Source organism: Marmota flaviventris, chromosome 1, assembly GCF_047511675.1.
Source record: "Marmota flaviventris isolate mMarFla1 chromosome 1, mMarFla1.hap1, whole genome shotgun sequence".
NCBI lineage: Eukaryota > Metazoa > Chordata > Mammalia > Rodentia > Sciuridae > Marmota > Marmota flaviventris.
Genome location: NC_092498.1, coordinates 54,599,169 through 54,611,096, shown reverse-complemented (window position 1 = coordinate 54,611,096; position 11,928 = coordinate 54,599,169). Strand labels below are relative to the sequence as shown.

Below are 11,928 nucleotides of genomic sequence, written 5' to 3'. Positions count from 1 at the left end.
GGGCTACCCTGGGAGTGTGTGACTGCCAGCTGCAAGCTGAGAACGAGGCGCCCGCGCTCACCGCGGTTGATTGGCGGCGCTGGGTGAATGAGCGCGCGTGGGGCCCCGACCCCGACGCGGCCGCGGCTTCGGCTCTGCTGTGCGCGCTCGCTCGCCTGCTGGCCAGGGTGGGGGGTGGACCGCGGGCGGCGGGCCGGGTGGGAGGAGGGGAGGGGAGGGCGCGGGAGCCAGGAGGGAGGGCCGTCAGAGCGCTGCTGCCGCGGAGCCCGGCGCGGGCGGCTGGGCCGGGGAGCCGGGCTCGCAGCCAGGAGGCGGTGCCGTGGGGAGGGAGCGCGGAGCGCGGAGTGCGGAGCCTTAGCCGGAGCCGGAGCCCGGCCGCCCGCCTGGTGAGAGCGCTGCGGGCCGGGCCGGGGGCAGACAGGGGGCAGCGGGTCGGCGAAGCTGCGGTCACTTGGACGAGCTGAGGGGGCGTCGGGGAGCTGGGGACCCGATTTCCAGTCCTGGCGCCGGGCTCTACAGAGAGAAGGCGCGAGACTCCGCGGAGCGTTGCCCAGTAGGGTGCGCCGGGGTCGCCGCGACCGCCCTTTCTCGGGGGGCTAGGCGAAGGAGACTGCCTAAGGGAGCGAGGGACAGGAGCAGGTCTGTCCAGACTGGGGAGTGTGTACGTGTGTGTGCGCGCCGTGTGTGTACATGTGTGCCTTCGAGGGGTGGTGGGTGTGTAGGGGCGTGGGGGGATGACGGCGTGTGATGTGTGTATGTACAGTGCCAATGTGTGTTAGGGGCGTGTGTGCCTCTCTGACTGTATATGCTTGTGTGTGTGTGAGAGGGAGAGAGCTAGACAGGGGAGGTAGGAGCTCACAGCGCTTGGATCTGAACCCATGTAGGAGACAGGGGGCTCGGCAGGATGGAATGTGTGTGCATGTGTGCAGGGGTGTGTGAAGGGTGAATGGGTGAGTGTGTCGGGTGCTAGGTGTGGCTATGTGTGCGTGATGGAAGGATGCCGGGTGCACGTGTGTCCCTGGTTCACCCTCCCTCCCCCCACCAGATGTGTGTTCCGGGTGGGGAGAGTCCTGGGGAGGGACTGGGAATCTATTGCTGCTGCCCCTTACCCAGGTTGCTTGCCTGGCCTTCTCCCCTGGGGAGCCAGTAATGGCCAAGCTACCCTTCCCCCCAAATACTTCTAGGGTCTTGGGGAAGGGAGCAGGCAGGCCCCAGGAAGGGGAAAGGGTTGTGAGAGGAGGGAGCTTCTGCTCGACTAGAGACTCTGGCAGAGCCCAGCAGCCTTTGCCACTGCCAGATCCAGCAGGCCTGTGCCCCTCTGGGGGCCCAGTGTTTCTGTGGTATCTCAGATCAGGCCAAAGGTGGGGGTCAGAACTAACCCAGAATGAGGGTTTGCTTGCTCACAGCTGTATTTTCAGCAGGGGGCTTGGTCCACAGTAGGCTTCTGAATTTTTGAAGGAGGTAGGAAGGCTCCACAAAAGGGTGGGGGAAGAAGGGTAAGAGTCTGCATCTGGAAGCCTAAGCCCATCCACTGGCTATGTTGAGGAACCCAATTCTCAATGTGCAAGGTTGAGGTGGGGGTGGGGGATGGCAGGGGAGAGATTTGTGATAGGGCCTGAAGGTACAGGAAAGAGCTGGCAAGAAGAGCCATCATGTCTCTCTACTTAGGCAGAACACTTTGCATCCTGCGCCCCACCCCACCTGTTTCTCGGTAATCAGAAGCCTCTGTCTGGGATGTCTGATCCTGGGAGAGGGAGAGGGTGGCAGCAGCCAGGGCTCACAAGGCCTCTCCTCCCTCTAGGACCTTCGTACTCAAAAGGTGCTGAAGAACTGAGCCCCTTGCTACTCAGGCCACCTCAGGGGGCCAGGTGGGGCCATGGCAGGGCATGGCTGCCTTGGGATGGGCCTGTTCTGCTGGGTCCTGCTTGCTGTTCCTGTGGGCCCCCAGCCTGCCTCCTCCGTCCCAGGTGCCTCTCTAACCACTTTGACCCCGCCACCTCAAAGTGAGGCCTCTATGCTCTCCCTCAACCTGGGACTTAACTTCAAATTTCATCTTCGGGGACCAGCTGCTGTCTGGGGGAGCCCTGTCACAGAGACCCAGCCTCTGTCTCCTGGGCCAGGCCAGGAACCAGAAGAGGTTGCCAGTGTGCTGAGGACTGACCCCATTTGGGAACTGCTGGTGGGCTCCCCCAGGAACTCTCCCCCAGAGTGGGGCTCTGCTGAAGGCAGTTCTGTGCCCTGGGCCTCCTCCTTGACTCTTGAGTCCACATCACCACTTTCTGGGCCCACCGACCAGCCCACTGCTCCCTATCAGCCCAGGATGGGCACTGTGACTTGGGCCACTGCTTTGACGGCGACAGCACCTCCATCCAGTATTCCCAGGCTCCACCAGAGCGAGCTGGAGCTGAAGTTTGATGTGGCACTGAGAGCGGGTGCAGCCCCCACACTTGGGCATCGAACATTACCCCTGCTTCCCAGCCTTCGAGCCAGCCTGGCAGAGATTGCTGGGCGTTTGGGACCCTTTGGTAAGCACCCACCCATCTGAGGAGAGTCTCTGCTGGGTCCCCCTGGTAAGTAAGAGGCAGATTCAGCTTGCACTCCTTTTGCAGGGTTTTTTGGCACTACTCTGTCCCCACTCCGGAACTTCTCAGGCTTGAACCCCCCAGGCACAACAATATCCCCAAGCTCTGCTTCTAAAGTGTCAGATTCTCCAGGTGAGTGTTCATTTATTTTCAACATACATTTATAGGACCCTTTACATGCCAGGTGCCATGTTAGGGGCCTGTCCAATACCTCCTTTTCTTTGCCCAGGGGAGGCCTGTAATGCTTCTCCCAGGTCTTAGGACAAGGACTACTGCTCCGCAAGGAAACATATTCTTTGCTAGATTGACTCTGGTTTGGCACTTGTAGTTTAGTTCAAATTGTACATCAGCTTAGTATGTGGCTACAATTCCTAGGATAGTGACTTCCTTAGGGCAAAATCCTCAGAAGGACAGGGTTTTTTTTCTCAAGCATCAAAGGCCACAACCTTTGGTGTAGGTAGGCCTTATGTGTTCTGTTGCAGGGTTCTTTGGCAGTACTCTGTCCCCACCCCTACCTACCTTGGAAAGGAAGCTCTCAAGCCCAAGTCTGCTGGACCCAGCTACTTCCCTAAGCTCTGCTTCAACTGAAACAACACTGATGCAACGTGGTAAGTATACAATTCATTTGAACTTGACAGTTATTTATTCAGTGTCACTACATGCTAGTCACTCTCAGTGTTCTCAGACCCTTTATTTCATTGTTATTGTAACCATAATCATCATTCTTTTCATCATCATCATGGAGAAATCTACACAAATTGTCTGAGAACAAGTGTTGCCAGGGAAGATCCCACATGGAGTTAAGTTACAATGTTCTGAAAGGTTTGCAGTCATAGGCAGAATCGGATGGAGATAGGTGGGTCAGGCCAAACAGCACAGGACTCCTTCATGATTTCTACTGCACTGCCAATTACCCCACCCTCCACTCTGGGTGGCCTGGCCTACTTCCGCATCCCCTTTCAACACCAACTTTGGGCTGTCTCCTCTGCTGTCTGATCTGACATGACATGCTGTCAGATATGGGCAGAGCTGGGCCCTTCATTGGGAAGACATTGAAGAGGAGACTGTGAGTAGACAGATGCCACCTTTGATCAAGGGAGCCTTTCAGAACATGCATATAGACAGGTATGTGATACTGAGGAGGGACCACAGACTCTGACATCTTGAGACCTGGCTTTGAATCCCTTTACTTACTTAAAACTAGCTGGTTGGCCTTGGGCAGGTTAGTTTACCCCTTTGAGCCTAACTCCTCTCATTTATCTAAGGTTTAGTAATAGTACTCATTTTGCCAAGATATTGTAAAGTTTCCAGATAACATAAACTCTTGGCATGCTGCTGGGCACAAAGTAGAAGTTCATATAGTTATAGCTATTAACCTTGCTTCTGTACCCCACATATACTTCCAGACCCTATCTTGCAGAAGATACCACAGCCCTGGCCCCAAGCTATTGTGGAATCACATATAAACTCACTGGGCAGATGGCCCAGGTGCTTGGGAAGATGAAGTCACAGGAGCCCCGGGGAGGGCTCTGCAAAGGGTTACTGTGCCTGTGAAGCCCCTCAGCCACCCCATACTAGGCTCAGCCATGGATACCCCTGGTCCTCCAGTTTCTGCCAGCCCCAGACTTAACACCAAACCCCAATTTCTGGTTCCCTCCAGTCATTGTCACAGCACTCCCTAAGTGGTGGGTGAGGAACTGACTTCTCCCCTATCTAGCCAGTGTACAACAACAATAGGAACTGTTGTGGGAGGGGGGCAACTCTGTGCCCCAGGGGAAGGATGCTGGCTGGCAGTCTGTCAGCCTGGATGACAGTGCTGGCCAGGCAGGTTTAATGAGTCTGGACAGTTTCAGAGGCAGCCTCACTCCGCAGGCTGGCAGCCCCACCCTCACCCCCTTCCTCACTAGTGGCTGCAGGAACCCAGCCTCTTCCTGGCTGCTCCTCCTGGATAAACCCAGGAGGGCCACAGGCCTCCTGGAGAGAAGACCAATGGGTTTCACTCACGTGGGAGTGTGTGCGTGCATGTGTGTAAATCCACGTGCATATATATGTAGCACTGTCAAACAGGGAACAAAGGGAGTCTTTCTGTGTCTCCTCTAAGATCTTTCTTAACTAGGTGTCATCAACCTTGCACCTTGGACTCCTATGTCTTCCTTGTACTAGATTCCCTTCACCTTAAACTGAGTTGTATTTAGCCCATACACAACCCAACAGTTGTATAGGTCCTAACATATGGGAGAACTTTTAGACTAATTGATAAGTCCCTCCTGTCCTCAGTTCCCTGAGTGCTTGCCTTTACTCCCAGAGTACCCTGGTGGGTCTCTGTTCTGCGCAGCCAGCATTTGCTCCATCCTAGTTGTTAAATATTTCTCCAGTATCAGTGCTACAATGTTTATCAGTTCTCCAGGATCCTGGGGGTGGGTGTGGGGAGAAGGATGAGGCCAGGCCTCTAAATGAGCTACAGCATCCAGGATGGAGATGCAATTCCCCAGCCCTTTGATCTGGGCAGCTGGTGGATAATCAGGCCTGACTCTTCTATGAATGAGCTTGTCCCTCCCCTCCCCTCCCCCCTCCCCAGTCAGCTCCTGCCTCATGGATTACTCACATTGACATCCCATCTCCTCCCTCACCCCTGAGGCGAAGAGGGGCTACAGGTCACATTGGAGTCTCTCTGGAGGAGTGCCCTGTTTAGGAGCGGGATCCTGGGAAGAGGGAATCAGGTTACTATCTTCTGGGGGGAAACTGAAGGCTCTTTCTGGGGAAGCCACAAATGGGGAGACAGAAAATGAGGTTAAGTGGACCCTTCAAAGGTAGAAGTTGGATTTTCTCCTACCTGTCCCCACCCTTGCCTGGCCCACTTAGAATGTACTAAGAATGCTCTGACCCCTGGAAACAATGCTCCTAATTCAGAACTCACTCTCAGACACTTGAGCAGTCCCCATACTTTGCCTATTTTCTGGCTTTTATTCCTTCCCTGGATTGTTACAAATGTTGAAATTTGCTCTAGTTGCCATAGTGCTTGAGGACAAAGATGGGAGATGGGGTTTCCTGTGGCCCACAAGGGGGAAAAGGTGAAGATGGAAGAGTATGAAGTGGAGCTGACCTCTGAGAGCTGCATTTGTCTGTGTAGTGAGCAATGAGGAGAAGGTGAGGTGTGACAGGCTGGGGCAGAACCTCCCTTCCTCTTTGTAGAGCCCACTAAGGAAAGGCTACCAGCACTGGCCTGGCTGCTGCTGTAGGACCTCAGTCACTGCAAAGTGACTAAGACCAGAAAACAGTGCATTGGGCCAGAACATCAGAGGGGACCAGGGAATGAGGGACAAGGGAATGTGTTTATTTGATCCTGCCAATGCCAGACTGATGCCCTCTCCTAATTACCAAGCTATCTGTTCCTAGCTGGGTGATTTCTCATTTAACTGATGGCCACTGTCTTCCTGAGTGTTCTGGGATGGTCAAGTCATTAACTCAAATAGAGTTCATAAACTGAGACAGTATATTGATCTTCACTCTTCGCAAGCTTAGGATATGCGAAGGATGTTAAAAACAACAGTTTTTAATTAGGTAAATCAAGAATTAGTGTGAGGCCAGGAATGGTCACATTCACACAAATACAAACTAATGATTGATCAGTGATGAACATTAGCCAATAATAATGATATGGACCACCAGCTTGTGTTGAACATTATTTCATGCCAGGCACTCCTAAGAATATTACATACATCATCTCTTTTGTCTTTGTAACTATACTATGTAGTGGCGCTCTTACCTATTTCTTACTTGAGAAATGTGATCAAATGGGAATCAGGGTGTATGCTGCCATTTGCTATATTTAGTTTTCTGGCTGTACCTTCTCTGTCTCTCTAGTTGACCAATTCTATCTTGCCCTCCCCTCTCTCCAGAGAAGCTCTCTGGCCCCCTACTCCTTTTCCTTGTTCTTAGAACTTGTGTGCCTTTTATGTCCCCAGTGAAAGCCAGGATTTTCCTGTGTTGTTCAGCTGGACCTGTTCAAACAGTTGAGGCAGGAGTGTGAGCCATAGAAGACACTCTTCCCTCACTTCCCATCTGTGCCCAGTCTTCTTTCCCTTCACCACCAGGCTGTCCCCATCCTTCACTACCATCTTTTCTTCCTTCATTTTAACCTGAATATGTAGTTGCTCCAAGCCTGTGAGATAGTGATAGGGAGGGGTCAGCTTCCAGCATCTTCCTTGTGACCTGGCCATGGCAAGAATCCCTGGATCTAACTCTTTTGAGTTCCTCTCTTGCTCTAAGAGAGTGGTAGAACCAGGGTCTTTCTTCTCCCTGCTTAGTTGACTTCCTCTCTGTTGAGAGATGTGGGAAGATGTTGGACCCAGAGGAACTCACTTACTTGGATGGCATCTTATCCTGCTATCAACTCCTCAGTTGCTCCTTTCTGGGAGTTTGAGACCCAGGGTAGTCCAACTCAATGTCACCTTCTATAAAAGGCGGAGAACCAAAGGGCCATCTATATTGAGTCTTAGACCAATGGCTTTGTGGGGCCACAGCCATGGGTAGGCTGAGGATTGAGGTATAGTTGGCAGGAAGGGTAGTAATAAGAATAGTGTTTTCCTCAAGGTGCTGGGGACAAGAGAGTCTTTTCTCTTCCCCTGCTCTGTGTGTGTATGCATGTCAGTTCCTTGAAATGAGAACATGGGAGAATACCTGAAAAGGTCAGATGTATCTCCTACCACCAAGGTAGGAATTAGGAGTCAGGGGTATAAAACAAGAGATAAGCAGACAAGAATTATGAAGAGGCTTTGGAGTGGAAAGGGGCTCAGATTGGTGCTCAGGTCTGGATTCTAGTGGTACATCATCTTTTTTGTCATTGCCACTCTTTGACCTTGGACAAGTCATTTTATCTCTCTACAGAGCCTCAGTATCTTTATCTGGCAAATGAGAATTCATTTATTCAATGGATATCTGCCCACTGTCAACTAGATACCACAAACCATTTAGGCATGTAGATTCAGATGTGAGCACAGGGAACAAAAAAAATCTTTGTTATCATAAATCTTCATTTCTGATGGGGGATTTGTACTAGAGGGGGCATCCACTATTCCTTCCAGTTGTAGTAAAGTTCTGTAACTTCTTAAAGAAACAAACACTTTTTTTCCCCCAGTAGAATCAAAGATTGTTGGAGGAAAATAAACATAAGAGAGTGAAAGGGGAAAGGATGAGGAAGCTTCAGCCAGAGGGGTTGGAATGGGGGAGGGGAGGATGTGAGACCAAGAAGTCCTAGAGTCTCCTCTATAGAACAAGAATATCCGGGGTGTTTTTAAAATTACTTATTTATTCTAATCTGTTATACAAGTTGGCATCCTGGGTGTTTTGATGGACTCTTGAACTGGTATTCAGGCATCTGGTTGAGGTCTGTGGGTGGAGGGTGGGACTATACAATTGCCTCAGCAAAACGTTCTTTGCCCACAGACCCCACCATCACCACCTCTGATGACCCATCTCCTGCCAGCCTTGGGAACCCTTCAGTGCAGCCAGAATGTGGGCCTGACTCCTGCAGTGTGGGAGAGTTACCTGACCATGAGGTGCAGCCTCCTGCCTCCCCGCTGCCTCTCTTCTTCCTGACCCTGGAGGCCGACTGGACAGAGGCCAGGGCTCACTGGGGGCTGGCCTGGGAGGCCCATGTGTATGGGGCAGGCGCTCTCTTCGGCCTGGTGGCCTTGCTAGCACTACTGGCTTTGGCCCTCTTGCCTTGGCGCTGCCCGCCCGGCGCCCCCTGCCTGGCGTTGCTGGACCTGCTGCTGCTGTCTGCGGGGACCACGCGGGCTTTTCCACTCTTCTACGACGCCTATGGGCACCGGGACCGGCTGCCGGCGCTGGCCTGGCTGCTGCTGCAGGACCTTCCTCTGCCCTGCCTGGCAGCCGGCTTGGGGCTGGCCTGCCTGCTTCTGGCTCGGCCTCGCCCGCCGCGGTGCCCCGCCGGATTGGCCGCGCTGTTGCTTCTGGGGCTAGGGCTGTCGGCCGCCGCAGCGCTTGGCAGCGCCGCGCATCGCCCGCTGCGGCCCCTGCGGCTCGTCTCGCGCGGGCTGCACGCCTTCCTTGCCGCGCTCCTTTCAGGGCTCCTGCTGGCGCTCTCCTGCTGGCGAGGTCGGCGGCGGCGGGCTGGAGCGCCCCTGGGAGGGTCTGGCTTCAAGGGATCTACCCCTGTCCCGCAGGCGCGCAGCCCTTTCGCCCCCCGTGAGTCCTGGCGGCGCGCGGCGCGCACTGCCCCGGTGGCTGGCACTTTCGGGCTGTTGAGCGGAGCCCTGCAAGGCTACGAGGTTCTTCACGCCCTAGGTTATGGAGGCCAACCTGGCCTAGAGGGGCCTTGGCCCTGGTGGGCCTTCCAGCTAGGCCTGCGCCTGGGCGAGGTGGGTGTCGCACTCCCGCTGGCGCTGCTGGGACTTTACCCCGCGCTCTGCAGTCCCCGCGTGCCTCAGCGTTGCTGGGCTAAGCTCTTCCGATTGTCCCCGGGCCATGCGGCTCCGCTCCTGCCAGGGGGCTGGGTCACTGGGCCCCCAGACAAGGAGCCTCTGGGTAGCGCCATCGCACGTGGCGACACCGAGTTGCTTCAGTTGTGCGCCCTGGCAGGGCCAGGCCCAGACCTCTTACTCCAGGGAGGTGGCTGCCGGGGCTTCAAAGGCACCGCGGCCAACTCGGCCCAGTCCCCCGCCTCTTCCCCTTGCAGCGATTGCACCGTAGACTTCCGCCCGCCCTCCCCAATCAACCTGCGGCGCAGCATCGAGGAGGCCCTCTGCAGCGAGGCGCTGCTGGCTCCCGGTCTCTTCCAGGGCCCTGCCTTCGGGGAAGCCCTGCCTGGGCTCGGCCTCTATCGCACAGCCTCGCTAGGGACCAAGACAGGGACTGGGCCCAGTGGAAAGTCGGAGGAGACCCCCAGTTCCCCGGCGCCTCCGGAGCTCCCCTCTCCTGGGGCCTGGCCCGCCGGCAGCAGCGCCTCCTCGGGTTCTCTGTGTGGACTCTCGCGGGACAGCTCGTCCATGCTGCTGTGTTCCAGCCCCGATAGGCCCCTGCGCTGTCCACTGGTTTGCGTCCTCAGTCCTCCGCGGCCCTCAGGAAGCAGCCCCAGCCTCCCAGCTTCCGGATCCTACCAGGCCTTGTCCCCACCCTCCCGCGACTCCCCAGAGCCAGCTCCTGAGCTGCAGGCCGAGGAGGTTTTACTGCAGGAGCAGTTCTTGGATGCCTGCCGACAGATCGACGAGCTGAGCGTGGGGAGCGACACCATAGACCTGTGAAGGGGCAGCCACTTAGCTGCTCTGCCCATGGGCCCCTTTGTGGTGCCTGTTGTGGCCAAGACCTGCACACTGTAACCTTTTCCCCAATTCTGCCTGGGTCAGATAGCTCCCCTGCTTCCTTCCTCCTCCATGGGGTGGGTGGGTCAGCAGCCGGGCTCTGTTGATTGGGACTCAGTGCCATCTTCTCTGGAGCCCTGGGCTCAGATGCCCTCAGCTGTAATTTTAGGCCAGCAGGAATCTCACTATCCTTGGCCTGTGCCAGCAATAAAGCTCCAAGGTGCTCCAACCTCTGACCACTACTTCCCACTCTGGTGCTGAGTGAGAGGAACTGTCCTCAGAAGACCTGGGGCCCTGCCTCTGCCCCATACCCACCTTTGCCATGCCCAGAAACCCCACCTCTGTGGAGAGTGAGACTCCCTGTTCTCCATCAGACCCTTCCTCACAGAAGGGTCCATGGCCCGTCCTGGAGACCTTATAGCAGTTGGGTGGGAGATAAACACTTTCAGAGTTAATTTATCAATAAAATATTTTCAGAGGAGAAAGTTCTGACCTTCTTGGAAAAACTTAGATGGCACTACAGAAGCAGTGGTTCTACCAGAAGTGGAAGTGGGGTACGTCTGCCTCAGAACCAGGCACCTTCACATAAGACAAAGGAATCTTATCCCATGGCTGGGATGAGTGGGGGTCCTGGGAGCTGCCCCTTGAAGATCCTTATGACTCTCTGAGAAGTGGTTTTTCATAGGGATAAAAATGTAGTCCTCAGAGGTTGGGGAGGAACTCTCAGTCTTGGTGGAAATGCCTGGATTCCTAGGAGCCTGGCTTTGGGGCTTAGTGAACTACTGGCTAGGGACTATTTGGGATAAAGTCCTTCATGGAAACATTGATACACATGTAAAAGGGCCTGATCACCCCCAGCCAGAATCCCCAGCAGTCCCCCAACCACTGTCAAACAGCCTGGGATTCACAAAGAGAAAACTGCCTTCTTTACCCACCAAGAGGGCTTCTTTGAAACTGGGCTCACAACCACCTTACCCACTCCCCTGCAGATCTGTCATCCCCCATAGGCACAGATTCTCCCCAGAGAAAGCCTGTCTTCCACTGCCTGCCTCTTCCCCTGCCTCAGCCCCAGTCCAGCACCCAAAGCAGAATTCACAGTGCAGAGAGCCACAAACTCATCCAGCCACCAGGCCCTCGGTAATCCCTCCCTTGCCTGGAGCATTTGGCTGGGAGCTCTAGATAGTGCACATTTGTCATTTGGCTAAAATTCAGTGATTTAGAATGGCACAAAAGCAGAGTGTTGGATTAGGTTTCAAAATGAAAATCTGACAGTGTTTTGGCAGATGTCCTGCACATGGCAGGGAGACCTGTAGGGGCACACACAGGCTCAAAGTGGTAAAACAGGAACTCCAGTGGTTTTCCTTCCAATTCTTACCATCAGCTGCTGAGGCTTAGAGATGGGAGGCTAGGAGCCAAAAGAGAAGCAGGCAGGGAAGCCCAGGGCAGCTGGGGCCCTTGGCCAGACCAAGTCCCAAGCACTAGTGGGGGAATTCAAGTACTGCTCTCCTTGCAGATGATGATCTGTCTTGGTTGAGAGGAGCATCCAGGGCCTTAGATCTCAGAGGAAGGAAGGGAGCCAGCAATGTCTGGGGGGAGAAAGAGTAGCGAAGAGAAATGGGAGGTGGATGGTACAGGCAAGGCTGAGGGATGGGTCTGGAATGGTTCTGACCATGTCTCCTCCATCACCTGGCTCAGCATGGCTCAGAAATTCTTGCTGCATCGTCACTCTGGGCTGAAGCCCAGAGAATTGCCAGGCTCCTAATTACAGGCATTTCTCACTGGTGTCATAGTGGCTGTAGCAGGCTCAGCATCAGTGCTGCATTGTGTCATGCAAGGAGTGCTTGCTGCTCTGAGCAATTGCTCCTTTTCTTCTCCACTTTCCCTTCTATCTGCCTCTGCTCACATGCAGTTTCTTTTTGCCATCTCTTCCTCATTCTAATCCTTGCCAGCTGCTCTTTCTGACCCTCCCTATTGAGGGCCCTTGGGTTCATGCACACACACACCAACAGAGTAGTCAAGCCCTG

General features: G+C 54.6%; 1 protein-coding gene across 2 annotated transcripts; it reads left to right on the top strand.

Annotated features, from left to right (window-relative positions):
- The first annotated feature begins 1,876 nt into the window (after nucleotides 1-1,876).
- Nucleotides 1,877-10,376, top strand: Prrt4 (proline rich transmembrane protein 4). 2 transcript variants are annotated; one of them, XM_027926395.2, is made up of 5 exons: nucleotides 1,877-2,525; nucleotides 2,610-2,714; nucleotides 3,065-3,190; nucleotides 8,028-8,248; nucleotides 9,283-9,712. In XM_027926395.2, exons 1-5 carry the CDS (start codon nucleotides 1,877-1,879, stop codon nucleotides 9,616-9,618), a joined length of 1,437 nt encoding a protein of 478 aa, XP_027782196.1. In that variant the 3' UTR covers nucleotides 9,619-9,712. The 2 variants fall into 2 exon arrangements, with proteins under 2 accessions (XP_027782196.1, XP_027782195.2); XM_027926394.2 differs by having other exon boundaries at nucleotides 8,028-10,376.
- The last annotated feature ends 1,552 nt before the right edge of the window (nucleotides 10,377-11,928 follow it).